The following is a 22,648-nucleotide window of genomic DNA, read 5'->3' as shown; positions in this document are numbered from 1 at the left end:
GATCTCTGTAAAGAGCTGCATCTGTGGCTTTTTAACCATGTGATCAGCTGTAGCCGATCACTTGTAAACACTGAGATGTCGGTAATCGACGCTCTTCGCCTCTCACTGACTGTGCGGTGAGGAGAGCCAATCATCAGCATCTCCTCATAGGCGATATCTACACATCAGGGCACTGATCATCAGTGCCCCGATTACAATAGCGACACCAGTGCCACAAATCAGTGCTCACTACAGCACACAAGTGGCACCAATCAGTGCCCATTAGTGATGCCAGTCCATGCTGGCTATCAGTCCCACCCATCAATGTCACCCACCAGAACCATCTATCCATGCCCACCAGTGCCGCCTATCTGTGCCCATAAGTGCGGCATATTAGTGCCTCCTCATCTCATGCCACCTAATCAGTGCCCATAAGTGCCACCTCATCGGAGCATACCAGTTCAGCCTATCAGTGCCCCTCATCAGCACACATCAGTGAAGGAGAAAAATTACTTAATTACAAAATTTACTGACAGAAACTAAGACATTTCCCCCCCTCTCCCCCACATTTTTTACCTTCACGCATTCCCTGCATTAACCAGTTCTGAACTGCCCACCACGTATATATACTGCGGCAGGGCAGCCAGGCTCTGCTTAATATACCCGTACGTTGTCCACGCTCCCTGGTCTGGGGCACCCGCATGCCGCCTGCGACTCACTCCCTCTGTGATTGGACAAAGCGGGAGCTAATCATTGGGGCTGGCAGCCGCCGGGCATCCGCAATCATTCTCAGGAATGACAGAACAAGGTCATACCATCATTCTGTCATAAAGAGAGATCGGAGAATCCTAGTAATCAGAAACACAGATCTGTCTTTGTGCAGTGTCAGCATCCCCCACACAGTTGATAAACACACCCAGGGAACATATTTACCCCTTTGGTCGCCCCTGATGTTAAACCCTTCCCTGCCAGTGTCATTTATACAGTAATCAGTGAATATTTTTAGCACTGATCACTCTACAATGTCCACCGCTATGTCGCAGTCCAGCTAAAGATCACTGATCGCCGCAATTACTAGCGTAAAAAAAAATCTAAAAAATTATTTTTTATTAAAAAGGTCCCTAAAATCTATTGCATAGTTTGTAGACATGATAACTTTTGTGCAAACCAAATCAATATATGGCAATTGGGATTTTTCTTCCAATAATATGTAGCAGAATACAAATTGGCCTAAACTGATGAAGATATTTTTTACATATTTTTATTGGATAGGTTTTATAGCAGAAAGTAAAAAAATAGTTTTTTTTTTTTTTTTCAAAATTGTTGCCTTTGTTTATAGCACAAAAAATAAAAAATAAAATAATCAGAGGTGATCAAATACCAGCAAAAGAAAAATCTATTTGTGGGGGGAGGAAAAAAAAAAGAAAAATTTTATTTCTGTACGTCGCACAACTGCGCAATTGTCAAAGTAACCGAGTGTCGGATCGCAAAAAATAGCCTGGTCATTAAGGGGATAAAAGCCTTCCGAGGCTGAAGTGGTTAAAAGGACAAGTATTGCCAACGATATTTTGCCTAAACTTCTGCTATGAATCACAAAAGTGCAGTTTGCTCTGCACTTCTGTGACCCCTTTTCAGCCAACAGAGGGCTAAAGCCTGCTGTCAGCTGGCATCACTGAGCTGGTCCAGGCTCTGAAAATGTCCCGACGATATAATCGGGATTCACCCAGCAGCCTGAAATGGCACCTGTCTCAACCTCTCAGCGATCCTGCCCCCTCCACAACGAGTGCTCCAGTGAGAGTGCAGGAGGGGACAGCAGAGAGCCACTGACAGTCATGGCTCTCTGCTCAGAACAGAGGAGGAGAACTGAGAGATCATGTTTGATCTAGAGCCGGTGGGGGACCTATGTGAGTATAAATGTTTTTTTGTTTGCATACCCTATATACTCGAGTATAAGCCGAGATTTTCAGCCCCTTTTTTTAGGCTGAAAGTGCCCCCCTCGGCTTATACTCGAGTCACGCAGATCAGGTAGGCAGACGGCGACCATTCCATCTGCAGTCAGTGTTCCGCCTATCACGGACATCCGCTCATTCTCATACTACGGACGAGGATGAGAGGATGTCCGTGATAGGCGGAACACTGACTGCTGGGAAATTGAGTGTTCCGCCTATCACAGACAGAGAGGCGCAGCTTTTGAACAGTGGAATGGCCGCCGTCTGTCAGACGAGGAGGAGAGGTGCAGCATGGCACACAGAGGCTGCAGAAGGCAAAGAGACAGGTAGGCTGCGATGGACACAGGCATGGACGGGACACAGGCATGGACGGGACACAGGCATGGACGGGACACAGGCATGGACGGGACACAGGCATGGACGGGACACAGGCATGGACACAGGGAGGTATGCAGCTGCAGATGGGCATTGTTGACCCTCTTTTCCACTCTTTTAAGCTGTAACAGTAGCTGCTGCATGTCTCTCCCTCGGCTTATACACGAGTCAATACGTTTTCCCAGTTTTTTTGTGGTAAATTAGGGGCCTCGGCTTATATTCGGACCGACCTATACTCGAGTATATATGGTACATCTCTTTTAAGGTCAAAACAGCCCACTACTTGTTCTGGCCACCTTTCCCCCTTCCCTAAACACTTACCGGTCTCCTTTCACGATCCAGTGCTGTCCCATCTGCAGACACATTGCTCTCTCTTCATGGATTCACAGGACACCTGCTGCTGTCAGTCAAATCCTGTGAGGCAGTAGCAGGGGGAGCGGCCAAGCCACGCTATGTGCGTCTATGGACGCACTACAGCCTGGCTTGGAAGCGAGCCTGCACAGGTGCCCCCTTATAGCATGGCAGAGAGAAGGAGTGTAGAACACCAGCAGGGGACTCCAGGAGAGATGGTATGGGTTCACTCTGTGCAATAACATTTCACAGAGTATGCAAGTTTAACATCTTTTTTAACATAAAGCAAAAAAATAAATAAAATAAAATAAAAAACTACACACCTTTAAAGCGGTATCAACCCCAAAAATAAAAATGCAATATTTCGCATAGATACATGTAAAACGTTAAGCCAAACTCAAGCTCGCACTGCAGTTACAGCAACCGTTTTTTTCTTTTGAGATAAAGATTTTGCAGCAATAAATAAAGGTGGATCATTGTAAGCACTCCTGTCAGTGGTAAATGTTTTTTCTCAACACTTATAACTGATACATTTGTTGGACTGCTTGTTCTGTTGAAAAACTTACTGGCACGCTCACCAGGTGAAAAAAAACAGAAAGAAAGCCTAAAAAAAGAAATCAAATGCAGCCATCACATCTAAGAAAAAGTAAGCTGCAATATAACAAAATGTTTGCTTTTGGGTTAATTACAAATTTAAAGTGATTGTTAAAGCTGAAGGTTTTTTACTTTCATGCATTCTATGCATGAAGGTAAAAAAACTTCAGTGTGCAGCTCCCTCCTCAGCCCCCCTAATACTTACCTAAGCCGATCTCAATCCAGCAATGTTGTACATGATACCCGAGGCTCTCGCGGGTCTATCACTCCTGATTGGCGGAGATGCAGTAGCAGGAGCCGTTGGCCACAGCTGCTGTCACAGCCAGTGAGGCGGGGGGCGGGGTTGAGCTGTGCTCTCTGTGCCTTATGGACGCAGGGAGCAGACTTTGAAGTGAACACACACACACAGAGAGAGTGCCCCCACAGCATGCGGCTTGCTATGGGGGCACTCCACAACTAGGAGGGGCCCAGAGTGCATGCAGGGGAACCGAGAAAAGGAGGGTCGGAGCTGCTTTGTGCAAAACCATTACAAAGAGCAGGCAAGTATGACCTTTTTCTTTTTAATAAAATTTTACTTTACAACCACTTTAATCCTTGTTTTGCCTCCCTGGGGTTTGCGTTCACTTTACTTCCACCCTAAACAATACATACAGACATTTCTCATCTTAGTTCTAATATTCTTTACCACTCTCTACCACTTTTCTATTAGCCATTACAGAGCCTGAAAGTGAATATTAGAATTGATACATTTTTCAATTGCTTTTCATTAAAACCTTGGTCTTCTAAGACGAGTGAAAAAAAATCTGCATCAGCTGCACAAAGTTTTGGCTGCTGGGTCTCAATGGGAAGAGTGTTTATTAATTTATCCTTGCCATGAGGCATTATGGCAGGAAATTTGAATATACAGATTGTGGGCAGAAAGGGATTCATTGATTTCTGTTTTTTGGTATGAGAATTTTCTCGATCATCCTGCAACGGTTAGCCATCACATTTTACTCTGTGTAACTCAAAGGTAAAGGGGTAAAAGGTATCATTTTACTTGTAGTATACATGTGAAACAACACTTACTCTTGATGTGAGCTACAAAAAGTGGAAAGTCTTTTAAGCTCATGACTGCTTAGTCCTTTCTCTGAATTCTGGGATAAGGATGAGGATATAGGGTTGCTTGTCTTCCATTTTCTTTCTACACAGTTGAAAAAGAATGTAGAAAGAATTAAAGTATGGTTCACATTATCATATTAAAACTAAACAGCAAGAATGAAAAATATTGGTGAACCAGTTACAACAGACAAGACAGATTGTTAGGGGTAGCAATTCTGAACAGCTGAAATACTGAGCAGGCTACCGTAATAGAATAAATGCACACACACTGCTTTGTCAACACAATTTTTTAAATTACCCCTCAGGTGGCAGTGGTACCTCAAATCCAGGGTTGCTTTAACAGTGTCAATAGTTGGTCCCCATCAATATTACTATTGGCCAGTAAGGCCCTTAACAAATATGTATGCCTGAAGTTTACCATTTTAGTTTGCCCTATATTACTTACAGGTGCCTGGTAAAGGTGGTGAGTCAACTGAGGACTTTATTTTTTGAAATTGCAGTTGTGAGGCCACTGTTGCCAACTCTGTTCTTTATTACCTTTAGTGGAGGGCAGAGTACCTACTAAGGCTCAGGACACTTTGCTTAGCCTGTTATTTTTCTATGCACACAAGGCTCTGATCCTCTATTGGAAGAAACCAATGACGCGCTTCACTATCGTACTGGAAAGGGCTTGTGAATGGCGTGAAAGGCAATCATGTTCTATAAAGCAACGCAGTGGATGCCCAAAAAGCTTTGACAAAGTTTGGAAAATCAGCCTTGTTTCTGTAGCCTAATGATTATTTGGATTGTACTACTAGGGTGGAGGTTGTCTGAGTGGTGATGGATATGGTGGCACATAGCTCTGTACTTCTTGTCCTAACAATGGGATTATTTAGGGACTGATTGTTGCTTAAATAGTTGTATGTAGGTGCGATTGGTGGCCTTATTGCTTCGAGAACTGAAAAATAACTATTTTAGTCTATAACACGATATTGGTATTCCAGCTCCTTTTTAGGAAACTTGCATCAGGAAGGTGGCGCAGTACATAAAGGTGGCAAGCCTGGACTGGGGGATGTTTTTTGGTGTTGTCTAATTGCTACTTGTTTTTCTAGGACTCCCGCCCTGCGTGGCGTGGTTTTGTTTTTCTTTTGTACTATGAAAATTTTTAATAAAAATAAATTTACACGGTTTAAAATCCAGTAATACACTGTCCTATCCTGCTCTGCACATGCTCAGTTGCTCTATATTCAGGCACTGCTAAAGAGGAGGTTCAGGGCTGGTCTGTGCAAAGCCATTGCACAGAACAGGTAAATATGGCTATTTTTTTTTTAAACCAAGAGTTTTCCCTCAATTCCTCTGGGTTAGGAAGCCAATAGCATTTCATAAAAAAAAAAAAAAAAAAAAATACAATAAAAACCAGAAAAGTTAGCAAAATTTTCCCTCACATCTGATACAAAGTGTAATCTTTTTTGCCACACACATACACACATAAAGTCGTGTTCATAAGTTTACATGCCGTGGCAGAATTTATGATTTCTTGGCCATTTTTCAGAGAATATGAATGAATGATAACACAAAAACATTTTTCTTTCACTCATGGTTAGCGTTTGGCTAAAGCCATTTATTATCAACTGTGTTTACTCTTTTTAAATAATAATGGCAACAGAAACTACCCAAATGACCCTGATCAAAAGTTTACATACCCTGGTTATTTTAGTCCTGATAACATGCACATAAGTTGCTACAAAGGCGTTTGAATGGCTATTAAAAGGTAACCATCCTCACCTGAGATCCGTTAGTGTGTGAGAATGTGTGTGCGAGTGTGTGTAAAAGGTCAATGAGTTTGTGGACTTTTGACAGACCCTTGCATCTTTCATCCAGTGCTGCACTGATGTTTCTGAATTTCGAGTCATGGGCAAAGCAAAAGAATTGTCAAAGGATCTTCGGGAAAAGGTAGTTGAACTGTATAAAACAGGAAAGGTGAAATACAGGACTCGCTGAAAACGTGTAGTGTGGCTGTTTAAGATGCACAATAAGGAGACACTTTTAGAAAGATGGGCTGCATGGCCAATTCCCAGAAGAAAGCCATTACTACGCAAATGCCACAAAGTATCCCGCTTATAATACACCAAACAGCACAGAAACAAGGCTCAAACCTTCTGGTATAAAGTCATTAGGAGTGATGATGAGACCAAAATGCTGTATTTTGGCCACAACCATAAACACTACATCTGGAGAGGAGTCAACAAGGCCTATGATGGAAAGTACACCATTCCTACTGTGAAATAGTGAGGTGGATCGCTGATGTTTTGTGGATGTGTGAGCTACAAAGGCACAGAAAATTTGGTCAAAATTGATAGCAAGATGAATGCAGTATGTTATCAAAAAATACTAGAGGAACATTTGCATTCATCAGCCAGGAAGCTGCGCATGGGACGTACTTGGACATTCCAACATGACAATGATCCAAAACACAAGGCCAAGTCGACCTGTCATTGGCTACAGCAGAATAAAGTGAAGGTTCTGGAGTGACCATCTCAGTCTCCAGACCTCAATATCATTGAGCCACACTGGGGAGATCTCATACGTGCAGTTCATGCAAGACAGCCCAAGAATTTACAGGAATTGGAAGCTTTTTGCCAAGAGGAATGGGCAGCTTTAAGCATTTGAGAAGATAAGGAGCCTCATCCACAAAAGATTTCAAGCTGTCAATGTTAAAGGGGGCAACACACTGTAAGAACTGGGGTATGTAAAACTTTTCATCAGGGTCATTTGGGTAGTTTCTTTTGCCATTATGAGTTAAAAAAAAGGAAACAGTTGATTGGCTGAAGTCATTTATTATCAAACACTAACCATGAGTGAAAGAAACATTTTTGAGTTCTCATTCATATTCTCTGAAAAATGTGTGTATACTTCAATAGGCCTGATAATTTAATGAATTTAATTGTACAGTATATGTTTAAAAAAAGATACTGATCATCAACTGTAGTTTGACATGAACAGCATGGATAAATCCCATGTGAACCGTATCTAATTAAAGCATTCCATGTGGCAGGGAACAAGACGTACACAACGCTGATTTACTCACCCCATTGCTCTTGAATAGCGGACAGATTTGCAAGTAGTTGCTCATGATATATTCGTTCCAGCTGGATAAACTGCATTGCTTTTTCATCTGATTAAACTGTTAAGGATTTTCCAAATCTGATGCATAAAAAAGGGAAAGGACACTAGCAGTCCTGAAAGGCAGAATTATTAATAAAATAATAATATAACCAACATGATCATCATTTAGTAATCAGATTTTCAGTGAACCTCTTAAGGCACAGTGCTAAAACTTGATTTACATGAGGTTTGGGATTCTCAGCTTTCCCAGGACTCCCCAAAAGGCTGAGCAACATCCCTAGTGCCTTTGTGAAGATGTCAGAAGATTTCAATTCTTTTTTAGACTTTTTTTTATCAGTATTTTTAATTGAGGGGGTGGAGTCTAGTAAATAGCAGTACCTTACATTTTATGCAAGGTCAACCTTAAAATATAAAATTATTACATATAAAACAATACCACAAAAAAACAAAACAAAACAAAAAACATAGAATTTTCCATTTAAAAAGCCTGTGCCTGTTCATGTCGACTCATAGTTTGCCCACCTTTAATTTCTATCTCAAGAACATTTTCAAACTGCTATCCAGGTGGCACCCTGTCCCACAATTATACAGAACCATCTTCCCCTCCTCCTCTGATTTATGGTGGTGCTGCCTACAACATAAAATGTGCAAATTTACAAATCTGGTTAAGCAGTAGCAAAGTAATCTCAACATCAATCGATCGAGCTGGAGGAAAGCAGTCAGCTGGTAACATAGCAGCTCAAACAGAAGAGAGATCTAGTGGAACAGGCCAACTTTTCTGCTCTTACACAGGGGATTACTAACTTACTGACAAGATGGACACTCTCCAAACAGGTATTTGGTTGATATGCAGAGACATTAACAAATTCCTTATTCATCTGACAGAGGTAGAACGCCATATTGGCGACCCAGATGACACTATTAGGGATCACTCTGCCACCATGTGTACCCTCCACACAAAGTTTAAAACACTTGAATTAACAGCCAAGGAAGCAGATAACCACAATCGGCTAAACAATCTACACATCCGGGGGCTGCCAGAGAGTGCTCTACCGACCTTTCTTTCTTCAGCAGCTGAACTTTCAGGACCAAGACTTAAGCTGGCCATATACCTATAGATTATCTGCAGATTTTCTATGGTTAGAGGGAAAAAGTGGGAGATTCCTCCATCAACAAAGTTTAGCGACCATGGAGAAATCTGTTGCACTTTTTCCATCTAACCATAGAAAATCTACAGATAATCTATAGGTGTATGGCCAGCTTTCTCTCCTCAGAGAGCACTAAAGCAGGATACACTCCACTAGGAGGCCAAGTTCAAAGCTTCTCAAATTACTCCGTGGACCCGCAGCTGCATAGCTTTCCACTACATTTTTTCCCCCTTCCTGCTATTTTTAATAATTTTATTTATGTAAACAAACCTCTCAGTCTACTAATCGTTATTAGAAGACCAGGTTACACTGGTAAACCCACACTTAACAGTAATAAACTGCAGGCCTGAGATTTCTGCTCAGCACCCCAAAAGTGACTACAGTGTTACCTCCCAAGTCAGCTGCCATTAAAAACAAGATGGCAGGATCCAAGAGTGGGCCCCATGTTTTGCAGGTCACATGAACGAGAAGCTTTAATCAGTCTTTAACATAAAATGTTAATTTGACGCTAGGTCTACTTTAAGAATAAAATATCAACAAACAGTTTTCTTTTTCAATTTTAACAAACACGTACATAGGAGGTCCAATCATAGTGGGAAATAACCACTTACAGACCGGACCATTTTGCTGGTCAAAGACCAGACCACTTTTTGCAATTCGGCACTGCGTCGCTTTAACAGACAATTGCGCGGTCGTGCGACGTGGCTCCCAAACAAAATTGACGTCCTTTTTTTCCCACTAATAGAGCTTTCTTTTGGTGGTATTTGATCACCCCTGGGGTTTTTATTTTTTGCGCTATAAACAAAAATAGAGCGACAATTTTGAAAAAAAAACGCATTATTTTTTACTTTGTTATAATAAATATCCCCCAAAAATATATAAAAAAACAAATTTTTTCCCTCAGTTTAGGACGATACGTATTCTTCTACATATTTTTGGTAAAAAAAAAAAAAAAAAAAACGCAATAAGCGATTATTGATTGGTTTGCGCAAAAGTTATAGCGTTTACAAAGAAGGGGATAGTTTTATGGCATTTTTATTAATATTTTTTTTTTTACTAGTAATGACGGCGATCAGCGATTTTTTATTGTGACTGCAACATTATGGCGGACATAGCGGACATTTTTGACACATTTTTGGGGACCATTGTCATTTATACCGCAATCACTGCTATATAAATGCAGTGATTCCTGTGTAAATGACACTGGCACTGAAGGGGTTAACCAGTGGGTGGCAGTGTAGGGGTTAAGTGTTCCTAGGGGTGTGTTACTAACTTTTGGGGGCTGGGCTTTAATTTAGTGAACACTGATCTCTGTTCTAATCACATGGAGCAGAGATCAGCGTCACTAGTTGCTAGGCAGAATGGAGAAATGCTGTTTACAACGGCATTTCTTCATTCGGCCGCACCGCGAGACGATCGCGGGTCCCGCGACCGGACTCACGGGGGTCCCGACCAGCGCGGGAGTGCGCCGCTGCCGGCGTGCTCCCGATGGCAGGGCGCCAAATTTAAAAGGGACATACAGGTACGTCCATTTGCCTGCCCGTGCCATTCTGCCGACATACATCGGCGTGCGCTGGTCGGCAACTGGGTAAAGAGGAGGGCCGGTTTAAAAAAAAAAAAAAAGTAAAAGTCAGCAGCTGCAAAACACTGTAGCTGCTGACTTAATAAGCACACTTACCTGTCCAGGGCGCCCACGATGTCGGCCGCCCGAGGCTGACCCGTCCCTCGGTCTCGGGTCCCGGCGCCGCCATTTTGGCTAAGGGAAACAGGCAGTGGAGCCTTGCGGCTTCACTGCCCGTTTCCTACTGCACATGCGTGAGTTGCGCAGCGCTTTGTGAATGGGACGCGCTGTGTTCTGGGACATACAGTTCCCAGAACACAGCGCGACCCATTACCCAGAAGACGCCGCACGAAGGAGAGAAGAAAGAAGATCTCCGCCGAGGAGATTAGGATGATGTGCCTAGCAACAGCCATTTCTGGTAAGTTTAAAAAAAAAAATGTTTTTTCATTTTTGTTTTTTATGATTTTTTTCAAAAATTTTTATGTTTTTTTTTTTCAGGGTGGCCCTCCACTTTAAGGATAATACCAACATAAACATGTAATTTGCTTGTGTTAGTTACAGCAATGGAGTAAGAAAGAGAATATGACGTTGTTTAGGATGTTTTAGGTTGGGTTCACACTGGTGCAATGTAGGAAACCCTGCGGATCCCGTGCGGGTTTCCGCGTAGCACATGAATTGCAGACGGTTCACTCTGACATCTGCAAACCATTGCGGGTGTCAATGTAAAGTCAGTGACACCCCAGATCGGTTCGCAGTTCGCAGTGTGAACTGTGAAATGGTACAGAAATTGGATCACATGGGTGTAAACACCCATACAATCCGATTGCAGTGCAGACCAAAATAAGCGCCCTGTATCATTTTGGTCCGAATGTGATGCGAGTTCAGCCATTCAAACTGTATGGCTAAATTCACATTGCACAGTGATCTGCGCAGCGATATGGTGTGAATCACATTAGTGTTAACCCAGCCTTAAGCACACAGGATTAAAAAGAAGCAACGTGTTTATGTTATGTGGCTACGTTACTGACTAATATTGTCATGTCAGCATACAAGAAAAGGATACAGTCTTCCTCCAGAAAATATGTCTCGGCAATCTATAGAGAGAATGGAAAACATAGGTCAATATTGGTTACCCTTACCCTACAATAAACAGGAATAACGTTTAATGATTTTCACAAGGCGCCGTAAAATCCTTTTCTCTGTAATTCACCGACCGACAGTTCCTCTCTGTAACTAAATGGGTTTGTTAGCCTGCCACTATGAGAAACTAGGCAAAATTGTAACACAATACACAGAATTGTCAGTACCGCCCAGGGGGCGGACCCTGTGCTAACAACCCTCCCTGATGCCCCAGCAGCTTCAGTAAGTCAACAAGCAGTATAACTTAGAGAAAAGGAGGGGTGGGTGCTGTCGGTCGGTGAAATACAGAGAAAATGATTTTCAGTGAGTACAAAAATCCTATTTTCTCTTATATTCACTGACCGACACAGCTCCTCTCTGTAACTAAATGGGACGTCCCCAAGCAGTGCCAAACGAGGGGTGGGAAAAACAGCATAAAAACTTCATTCACCATGGCAAGTGGGAACTAGTAAAACTAAAACCACAAAAAACAGCAGTGTGTGGAAAAACACCACCATATAACCGGGCATCCTCAACAGGAGTGATCCCCAAGACCGCAACATTGTGGAAGTAATGCAACAGTGCATTAACAAAACAGTACTGCGTTTTTATCGAAAAACCAGGAAAAAAATCTCAATTGCATATATAATTCCAACTACACGGCTGCCTGCAAAACTTTGCGGCCAAAACAGGCATCAGCCGATGCACTGACGTCTACCCTGTAGAACTTGGTAAACGTATGGACAGACGACCAGGTCGCCGCCTTACACACCTGAGCAACAGACGCTTGGTGTCGGAGGGCCAAAGACGTTCTGATTGCTCTTATAGAGTGGGCCGTGACTGGAAAGGGGGGCACCTGCCCCTTAAAAGGCGTAGGCTTGGACTACAATCTGTCTGATCCACCTGGAAATGGTGGCCGACGAGACCACCATACCCTTCTTTGGACCAGCCACCGAAACAAAGTGAGTCTGACTTCCGAAAGGGAGCTGTGGCAGACAGGTACACCTTCAGAGCCCTAACCACATCGAGAGCATGAAGGGCCACCTCTTTGGGGTGCTTCGGCTTAGGATGATGGTAATACAATGTCCTCATTGATATGAAAAGCCAAGACCACCTTCGGTAGAAAGGACGGTTGCGGACGCAACACCACCTTATCCCTGTGAATAACCAGATAAGGCGACTTGCATGACAAGGCCGCCAATTCCAAACCCTTCTGGCCGATGCGATGGCCACTAGAAAGACCACTTTCTGGGAAAGAGTCAACAGGGGAATCTCCCTGATGTTTTCAAACGGCAGCTTTTGAAGCGCCAACACCAGGTTCAAATCCCATGGGGGTAACGGTGGGCGCACCGGAGGGACTACATGTCGTACCCCCGGAACGAAGGGATTCACTAATGAGTGAGACGCCAGGGGTCGCTGGAAAAAAATAAATAAATAAATAAAAAAAAACAGCCAAGGCTGAAATTTGCCCCTTAATGGTGCTTAACGCCAACTTCTGGTCTACTCCTTGCTGAAGAAACAGCAGGATCCTGGATATAGAAAAGGAGCGCAGATGCCATCCTTTCTCCTCACACATGGAGATGTAGGCCTTCCAGGTACGATGGTATATCTTCCAGGATGAAGATTTCCGCGCCTTCAACATAGTTGGAATCACAGAGTCTGACAGACCCCGGTTCCTCAGCACCTGGCTCTCAATAGCTATGCCGTTAAAGCCAGCAATGGTAAAGCAGGGTTAAAGATTGGACCTTGAGATAGGAGGTCCTCTCGCAGCGGCAGTCGCCAGGGCCGCTGAGGCCAATCTGGGGCAACCAGGATTACTGAAATCCCCTCGGCTTCCACTCTGTGAAGCAGACGTGGCAACAGATTCAGTGGAGGAAAGGTGTAGATCAGCTGGTACTGATCTCACGGAGCCACAAGCGCGTCTGATGCGTCTGCCCACAGATCTCTTGTCCTGAAAACGAATCTTGGCACCTTCCGGTTGAGACGGGAGGCCAATAGATCCACATCTGGCGTGCCCCATTTCAGGCACAGCAGCTGGAATATCTCTGGATGCAACGCCCATTCTCCTGGGTCCAGCATCTGATGACTCAGATAGTCCGCCTGACAATTTTCCACCCCCGGGATGTAAATGGCCAACAGGGCCGGTATGCGTCGCTCTGCCCACCGAAGTATGTAAGCGACCTCCCGAGCAGCTGCTGAGCTCCTTGTTCCACCTTGGTGATTTATGTACGCCACAGTTGTGGCGTTGTCAGACTGTACCCTGATCGGACGCCCTTGAAGACACTCTCGCTCTCAATTCGAGCAGATTGATCGGCAACTTGGATTCTTCCATTCACCAGAGGCCCAGAGCCGACTGAATCCCCATCACTCCACCCCAGCCGGATAGGCTGGCGTCCGTTGTGATCACCGTCCATTGGAGCAGGAAGAACGACTTTCCTGACTGAATCACCGGGGATCTCAGCCACCATAACAGGGAGTTTGACGGACTGGCTCACCTGGATCGAACGATCCAGGGACAACGGAGATTTGGCCCATTTTGACAAAATCTCTTTCTGCAAGACCCTGGTGTGGAACTGGGCATACTGCGTGGCCTCCAAGGCAGCCACCATGAGTCCCAGGACTCGCATGCAAAAGCGAAGTGACGACCGTTCGCTATTCCACAGCAGTTTTATCGCAGCTCTGAGGGTCTGCACTTTGTCTGAAGGGAGAAAAAGACTCTTGCTTCCTTGGAGTCCAGCAGCAAGCCTAGGTACTCCAGACGCTGGGTTGGTACAACCACCGACTTCTTTAGGTTCAACAGCCACCCAAATTCTTGCAAAGTCTGCATGGTGATCGCAACATCCTCCTCCAACTCTGAAGCGGAAGATGCTCTCAGGAGGAGATCGTCTAGATATCCCACGATCGCGATCCCGCGTTGTCTCAGCAATGCCAAAACTGGAGCCAATACCTTGGTAAAGACTCGGGGGGGCTGATGCCAGGCCAAATGGTAGCGCCACAAACTGATAGTGGTCTTTCCCAACTGCAAATCGCAGATACTTTTGATGCCGCAGACATATGGGTATGCGCAGGTGCGCATCCTGGATGTCAAAGGACGCCAGGGAGTCCCCTTGATGGAGTGCAGCGACTACTGAGCGAACCGATTCCATCCTGAACCTCTGCACTTTCACAAAGTGATTGAGGGCTTTTAAGTCCAAGATTGGACGCACCCCTTCCTTCTTGGGAACCACAGATTTAAGTAGAATCCCTGGAAGGGTTCCGATTCCGGGAACTGGTACAATCACCCCTCCACTCAGCAAGTCTCTTACCGCCCCCAACAGGGCCTCTCGGCGAACCGGGGACATGGGTATGCTGGAGGGAAAGAATCTGTTCGGCGGCCAAGAGAGAAACTATCTTGTAGCCAGTGGAAATCAGATCGCAGACCCATTGGTCGGATAATCAGGAGGACCACAGGGCTGCAAACTTACAAAGGCGACCCCCCCACCCGAGACATGGGTGGGGGCAAACCTTCATGCGGTAGCACTTTTTGTCATAGGCTTGCCAAGCTTGTGACGCCAGGGACGCTTTTGTCCATCCGTGGCTGTCCTGGCGGCACTGCGACAAAGCCCCGGTCGGACGAAAAAGCCGCTTGTGAGCGGAAAAAGAGGGCCCTTGCCTGCGGCGTGGCTCCTTAGACTTCCTGGCTTGCGGGAGTAGGGTACTCTTACCACCGGTGGCAATTTTAATAATGTCATCCAATGAGGCTCCAAAGAGCCGTCGCCAAGGAGGGGAAGATCCGTCAGGGCTTTCTTAGGCCGCGTACACACGGGCGGACTGTTCGCCCAACTAAGTTCGTCAAACAATCCGACAAACAGTCGGTTCAAAATTAGCATGAACGGACTTGACCACACACGATGAACGAACAGTCCGCTGAAAACGTGCGTGATGACGTGTACAGCACGTACGACGGGACTAGAAAAACGACGTCCTATACACTGCAATGCAACCTTCGGCCGTGTAAACCCTTTCTGAGCATGCGCGATACTTAGTCCGTCCAACTTGCCTACACACGAGCGGACTGTCCGCTGAAACCAAGTTTGGACGGACAAAACCAAGTTTGAACGGACTGTCTTACGGAAATTCCGTAAGACTTTGTTCGTCAGACTGTCCGCTGAAACAGTCCGCTGAAGCCCACACACGAGCGGACTGTCCGCTGAAACACTGTTCAGCGGACTAAGTTGGGCGAACAGTCCGCCCGTGTGTACGCGGCCTTAGATGCCTGGTCAGCAGACCAGCATTTTAACCAAATCGGGCACCGCAGCACCACAGCTGACACTGAAGCCCTGGATAACAAGGGGAGGGTATCCAGGGACGCATCACAAACGTACTTGAGGCCTTACACTAGTTGGTCCGCCAATTCTATGCAGACAGGAGAAGCCTTCTGCTCTCCCAATTCATGGTGCAAAAGTTTTGCCCACTCAGTGTCTGTGACACAAGTGCAGATGCCAGTACAGGTCGTATGGCAGACCCCACAACCGTAAACAAGGAACGAGCCACTGCCTCGGCCTTCCTGTTCATGGGATCCTTGAATGCAGGAGTCACCTTTACCGGGATCATGGTTACTTTATACAACCTGGATAACCTGGACCACGACCGGAGGAGCCGACCATTTCTTGAGAAGGTTTTCCTCAAAGGGGTAACGCACCGTCATGTTTTTGGGGACCGAAAAGGTCCTTTGCGGCCAACCCCATTGCCTGTAGATTAACTTGTCAAAATAAGTCAAATACGGGAACACATTTTAGCAACTGAGTTAAGGACCGCCATCAGGCTGTGCATGGGCACAGCGCAATCCGCAGTTGACCCAGTTGCAATAGCCTGGATTTCGGGGAAAGAAGCACCAGTTTCTGAAGCCATGCTGACCCTACCCTGGCTGCCACCTGAAAGGGGACTTAGGACAGTAAAGGTCCCACCGTCCTGCTGCCACTGGCTGGGGGGGGGGGGGGCTCCTAGCGCCAGACTCACCACCCTGAGGCGTTCTGTGTTGGTTACTAGCCGTGCCTGTAGTCCCCAGGAGGTTACCCAAGTGCAGGGTGAAGAGGCTGTGTCGGCAGCAGCAGTAGAAAACCGCTCTGAAGCGACCTGCAGAGCTTGCACCAGCATTCAGGGAATGGCTGCTCAGCGACCTGTATACACAGGAAAAAGCATGTGATAGCACATGGCATGCTGTCACTAGAGATCTGCTGTGAATAAAAGCGCTCAGGCTTCATAAAAATATGAGATCTGAATAGTGAAATCCTACAGAAAAAGGCCGCTGAAGCTCACAAGGGGAACCTGCTATGCCCTCATCCAAAATGGCCGCCGGACAGCGCCATGCGGTGAGGGGAACAGTGCTGCCTCAACACAGCACACTATCGCCACAGGCACCTTTTTGGGACCCCCCACACCGGAACCAGGACCATCGCTAACCGCACAGACCCCCATCAGGTGAGAGACCCAGCGATCCCCTGCGTGCGCGCGCGCACACACACACACACGCACACGCACGATAAGGACTTGGGAGAGAAGATAAGCTGAGGAGGCCCCCGAATCGACCTCCCAGGGAATGCCCAGCTGCTCACCTCACCAAAGCAGGGAGAGCCGTACTTACCAGTCCTGAAGAGCTGGGAGACATTCCATCACAGACCCACTCCTGCGCAGTTACAGGGTGGCTGTTGGCCCAGTATACTGTGATCCAGACATCAGTAGCCCGGTCATATGTATACCCCAGAGCATTGAAGCTCACCGACCACCTCTGGAGCTGAGGTATATCGTGGCCTGCCGAGCCGTAGCTGCGACGTGCACACGCTCGATGGCCGGACTACAAGGATAACTTAACCAGCCTGTCACCCAGCCGGCAGTTGACAAAAGATCTCAGGACCATTCATCTTGCGCAACAGCATAAGTCCTGCAACAAAAAAATGGACCGAAGGGCCCGCAGGATTACTAGGTCATTCTCCTTCACTAGGCAAAATTGAAGCTGCTGGAGCAGCAGGGAGGGTTGTTAGCACAGGGTCCACCCTCTGGGCGGTACTGACAATTCTGTGTATTGTGTTACAATTTTGCCTAGTTTCTGCTAGTGACAGGCTAACAAACCCATTTAGTTACAAGGAGAGGAGCTGTGTTGGTCGGTGAATATAAGAGAAAACAAGATTATGTAGAACAAACAGTGAAAAGCTAATAGATACAATTGCAGCAATTATTAACCTTCATTAACTAGAAGTATAGGTGCTTTTTCCACTTACAAGATCATTTAAAAACAATGCTTTCACATTGCCAGCATCAGAGAATATAGAATTGAAATTATACATTAACAAAACACGGACGCTTTACAAAAGACTGTACTCCATAAGAGTTAAATATAGTCACACTACAGCTAAAAAAAAGAAAACGCTACTTGAAAAACACTTCAAAACTAATTTACAGCTAATGTTACAGGCATTTTAAAAACTCCAGTGTGCATGAAATCTATCTTCACAGCAAGACTTCAACCAAAATAAATCTGCCCTCCAAAAAACACAATTCATGCCTCGACATTGCCAAACAAACCTATTTTATCATCCTCATTAACACCCATTCATGCAGTACACAACAACTCTATTCAACCTTTTAAACTCTCTACTAAAGTCAGGTACAAACTAAGAAAATCGGATGAACGATCGTCTAATTTTCCTCGTCGTCTCACAGCAAATTGGAACCGATGGACAATTTGTACGGCAAAGGCTTTTTTGTCTATGGTATCAAGCGCGGTCTTTTTCTGATTTTTCTTGTACGAAAAATCCACATTAAAAAGAGAATTGCTCATTCTGTTCTTGTACAAGAAACATTTTGGCATTTGTCCCTTCATTTTTATACAAAAATTTGAAAATTGGCTTCTGATCAGCACTTTCAGCCAATGGCTGAGAGCGCTGACCAAGGTAAATCTGGCCTGAGGGTCGTCCCCCTGTCAGAAAACAATAGAACATCAGGGGAGATCGTTGTACTCGCACTGTATAATGTGCTCTCAATCAAATCCAATGATGCGGGCAACGGGGCTGAATCCAGCATTTGGGTCTATGGATGCAAATGCTGGACTCAGGAGTGCACCTGCAAGGTAACCCCCGGGAGAGCTCTCCTAGGGTATGGGATTTGCCCCTGGCCCTCCAGCTTTTGCAGAACTACAAGTACCATGGGGCATTTCAAACAGATAGTTACAAGCATGACTCCCAAAAGCAAAGGCATGATGGGAATTGTAGTTCGGCAACAGCTGGAGGACCACAGGTTGAGCACCCATGTCCTAGGGTGTCATCTGATGCGGAGAGGATCTAGGAGAGACGCCGGGGGACCCCAGAAATCAACGATCGGGGCCACTCTGTGCAAAACGAGCTGCACAGTGGAGGCAAGTATGATAGGTTTGTTATTTTAAAAAAATAAAATAAAAACAAGCCTTTAAAATCACTTTAAGCCCCCCCCCCCATCCAGAGCTTACACCCATAGCTGTGGATGGTGGACAGCTTACACAACCTGCCCCTCCCTACACAGCTCTCACTTTGTCCTCATTTTCCGTCGCAGCTCTTACCTGTTTTGGCAAATCCCATCACCCCCTCAGCTGGCATGTCTGCATATGCGCCCGCCCTCCTTCCTTTCGTTCAACAGCTCTCTCTCACCTGTTTACAGGTTCACAGCAAGGCAGCAAGCAGGTGTGTGCAGGCTTTTTCTTTTCAACACTGTGCAGTCTCCACCTACTAGACCTGTAGCTTACAGCCAGATCGCGTCACTCGGCTCTGTGCTGCTCAGGTCTGACAGGCAGGGGCGGGGACTGGAGCTATCTTCTGATGCACCATGGGATAGAAATAACATACGGGTAGTTCTGACATTGGGACCCGCGGCACCAACCAACAAATTCCCAGCCCTGCACAAGCCCTAGGTGCCCGGCAATAACACAGAACATGGTAGTAGCGCAAAAACTCTCTCTACCGTCTTCTGCGTTTAGTGACAGGTTGTAGAGAGAGGACAGGGCAGCCAGAGGTGGGGGAACGCCGCTCCTGCTGAAAAAAAAAAAAAGCCCTGGATAGGGGTAGAGAAAGAGGTGGAACGATAGGACAAATGGAAGGCCCCTGTTAAAGCCCGCAGGGTCCGGAAGGGAATGTAGAAAGCAAAAAACAGTTGCAATAGTTTCCATCTGCCCATTGCGGAACTGGTGAGGGATCCATAGAGATCCAAAGGTTGGGCTCAGCCTGAGGGGTGCAAGAACATAGTCGTGGATTGTCAGGGCAGCTCTGTTTGGATCTGAAAGACCCTGTCCACGTAGCCAGGGGCGAAAGCTGGGTGGTACTCATGAAGAAGAGCTGGTTACGTCTGCACATTTAAAATAGCTTTTAAGTTCTAATAACACTGGTTCTATTAATGGGTAAGATTGGTGAAGATGAGAGAGGTGGGTGCCTGCCCAGGGAAGGCCAGTTATGAGAAATGGCACAGAGTCCTGTTCCAGAGTGACCCAAAGCTTATAGGAGGAGTGCCTGCATCAGTTACTCTAGAGATTTGTACCGCAGTGCAGTATAGGGCAGGATCTGGAAGGCCTACTCTGTCTGTCTGCTAGCTTGGGTCTCTGTAGGAGGGTCCTCTGAAGGAGAGACTACTTCCCTTGCCAGACTTATTTAATAAATGCCAATCGGATTGTCTGAAAAAACAGGTGTTATTTTAATGGGTAAGGCCTGCAGGAGGTATAGCAGTCGTGGCATGATGTTAATTTTTGATTTGATTCTTGCAGGCTAACTTTAAAGTTTGACAAGTTTCCATAGGTGCTGAAAAAAAAAAAAAAAAAAAAAAAAAAAGTTTACTTTTTGGAAAAAAATAAAATGCTAAAAAAATTTGCGGGTAAGAGCCTGTAAAGCATTGCACAAGCAAGATCGCTGGTGCCATGCAGGTCCCCAGCAGATCTGCCAGTGTATCTGCTTGCCCGTCCATCCCATACGGGTAAGCAGATGCAATCTGACAGGAAGCATGAATGAACTACTGCGGCGCTCCACAGTGCCGTGGTAGCTCATTAAAAACTTCAAGCTGACAGTCGCAAGGGCTGCCAAACCTTGTCGGTTTACATGCCCAGAGCCCTGTCAATCAGTGACAAGGTCGGGTGGGCGGAGCCCCACTTGGCCACATTTATTTTAAAATTGTGACAGCTAGCGGAGAGGGAGAAGAACACCGCTAGCTGTCACAGCGGGGATTAGGGAAGTTCGGGGGCCGGTCCGTTCGTAACATGTTACACCCTGAATATGGGTGTAACATGTTATGAAAAATGAAATTATCCTTTAAGATTTGTTTTAGGCTAAGTAAAACAGTGATGCGGCTCTGCGCTTTGTACATACAGGGCAGCCCATTCATATAGGGCTGGGGGAAGTTAAGGGAAACAGTGTATGACTGGTGGGGATATTATAGTATATGTGATGCTTTGCTCTGCATTAGCTGCTCCATATTTCTACGTAGACCGGTTCCTTACTTTTAGTACAGTTAATCTTGAATACCTTTAGGCCAAGTTCATACTAGTCCATTTTCTAGCAAAGCGATCTGTGGTAGCCACTGTCCGGTATCCACGAGGCAAGCCTTCTGCCTCCTGAATGAACTGCAAACAAAAGCCAAGTGCTTGGCATGCAGTTGCAGTGCTCTCACATTAACTTGAATGGGTGAGCCTAATTTGCTGCAACGCCAACTACTGCGGCATGTGAAAAACCCCCTCTGGCTGTATTGTAGACTTGGGCGGTTGTTGGCAGCAAAACAGTGGCTCAACTGCAGATGTTTACAGCTGGCCATGTTAAAGAGATCGTATAGCCACCATTGCAACTACTTTGGTGCAGCAGCGATAGGATACAAACAAGCTTGCGTTTGCTGTTCTCTTCAGATGAAGAATTTGTAGTAGTATATTATATATATATATATAAAAAAAGTAATTCAGGATAGTGAGTGGAAATGGAGGGAGATCATGGATCTATTCCCCAATGTCTTCTGAATATGAACTCAAGCTGTTGGGTCACAGCTCAGATCCTAGTTGCTGTGGCCAGGTAAGGAGCTTAGGCACAAGGCAGAGAATAAATCAGGTGTCCACTCATCTCCATAAAGAGAACTAGTCAATGCAACCACTATTCGATCACAGTCACACCAAAAAAAAAAAGTGCATACATGTACCCAGGACACACATGCATATGGAAGCAACAATTGCAACACACCAACTGACTATTCCCTCCCATGCCAGGGGGAAAAAATAATTCTAGAGCCTTCATGTATTAGTTCGCTCTAAACTGATGAGCGGTAAGGTGTTTAAAGTACTATGTACATTTTTGGGTACTGACCTTTTCCATCATTTGGTGGGCATACACAAATTTGAGCCACTCGACACAGTTATATTAACTCAATATGTATACAAAATACAAAAGCGGATTGAAGATTATATTTTAACTGTGTGTAATCAAATGTTTAATTGTTTTACCTAAAATATAGATTTGCTTAACATTTGTGCAAATCATAATTGGGCTGTACAGCAAAGATCAGCAGGGATAGATAAGACAACTTGGGGGTGGGGACATTTAATGGATGACTCTACCAGAAGGCCAGTCATCCTTTAAATCCTTATTCTTATACTAGGTGAAATGTCGTTTGTGGATAATCGTATACCGCTATGTCTTCTTAGGGATAATTACTAATGAGTATAGTTACCTATTAAATCCTTACTGCAGGTGACATGTAATGTTTGGACACTTATTTTCCTTTTTGCAGTGTTACGGTCTTCCAAACGATCATTGGTCCTACATGTCTGGGTGTCAGTATATTCCAACTTGCAGGGACCAATATACATTAAAACACACACACACACACACACACACACACACCCTCCAGATTATTAAATCTGCTGACTTTTTATTGACAGTCCTATATTCTCTCAGGAAGATCCCCCAACCCCCCCCCCCCCCCCCCCTTTTTCCAAAAAGCCCTCCTGCCACCTTTCTCCAGGCCATAACTTAAATTTTCTTGCTGATCTTCTTGCATGCCAAGACGGTCAGGGCCAAGTCTGGGTTCACAAATCTTTGGGTTAGCATGTTCCAGTGTTTTTGGAGCACAATTTAATGTTTTTTTTTTCTGTTAGGCCAACAGAAATCCAATATAGCAGAGGATGCTACATGTAGGGGATTGTGCTAAAATGCATGAAAATCCATGCCAAAAAATCTTTTTTTCATCCACTATTATTGAAAACGATGGAGCCATCAAGGTGCCTGTGCTATTTTTCCCCAAATGCACAGCAACGCAGCACACTAGTGTAAACAGTCCCCATAGGAAATAAAGGCAATCCTCTTGTTGGACAACCTGGGGTAAATCATACAAGCCTC

General features: G+C 45.4%; 1 protein-coding gene across 2 annotated transcripts in view; it reads right to left on the bottom strand.

The window, feature by feature from the left end:
- CNST (consortin, connexin sorting protein) overlaps positions 1-22,648 on the bottom strand; it is a 178,297-nt gene that overhangs the window by 97,066 nt on the left and 58,583 nt on the right. For both annotated transcript variants that reach the window (XM_077486144.1, XM_077486145.1), the window contains exons 4-6: positions 11,227-11,257; positions 7,417-7,503; positions 4,317-4,431 (exon numbers count right to left, since the gene is read on the bottom strand). In XM_077486144.1, the coding sequence (XP_077342270.1) occupies positions 4,317-4,431; positions 7,417-7,503; positions 11,227-11,257 (233 nt within the window). The remainder of the gene's footprint in view (positions 1-4,316; positions 4,432-7,416; positions 7,504-11,226; positions 11,258-22,648) is intronic.

Source organism: Lithobates pipiens, unplaced genomic scaffold (assembly GCF_037356315.1).
Source record: "Lithobates pipiens isolate NorthernLeopardFrog02 unplaced genomic scaffold, aLitPip1_a1.2 Scaffold_18, whole genome shotgun sequence".
Taxonomy (NCBI): domain Eukaryota; kingdom Metazoa; phylum Chordata; class Amphibia; order Anura; family Ranidae; genus Lithobates; species Lithobates pipiens.
This window is presented reverse-complemented; position numbering and strand designations above follow the sequence as displayed.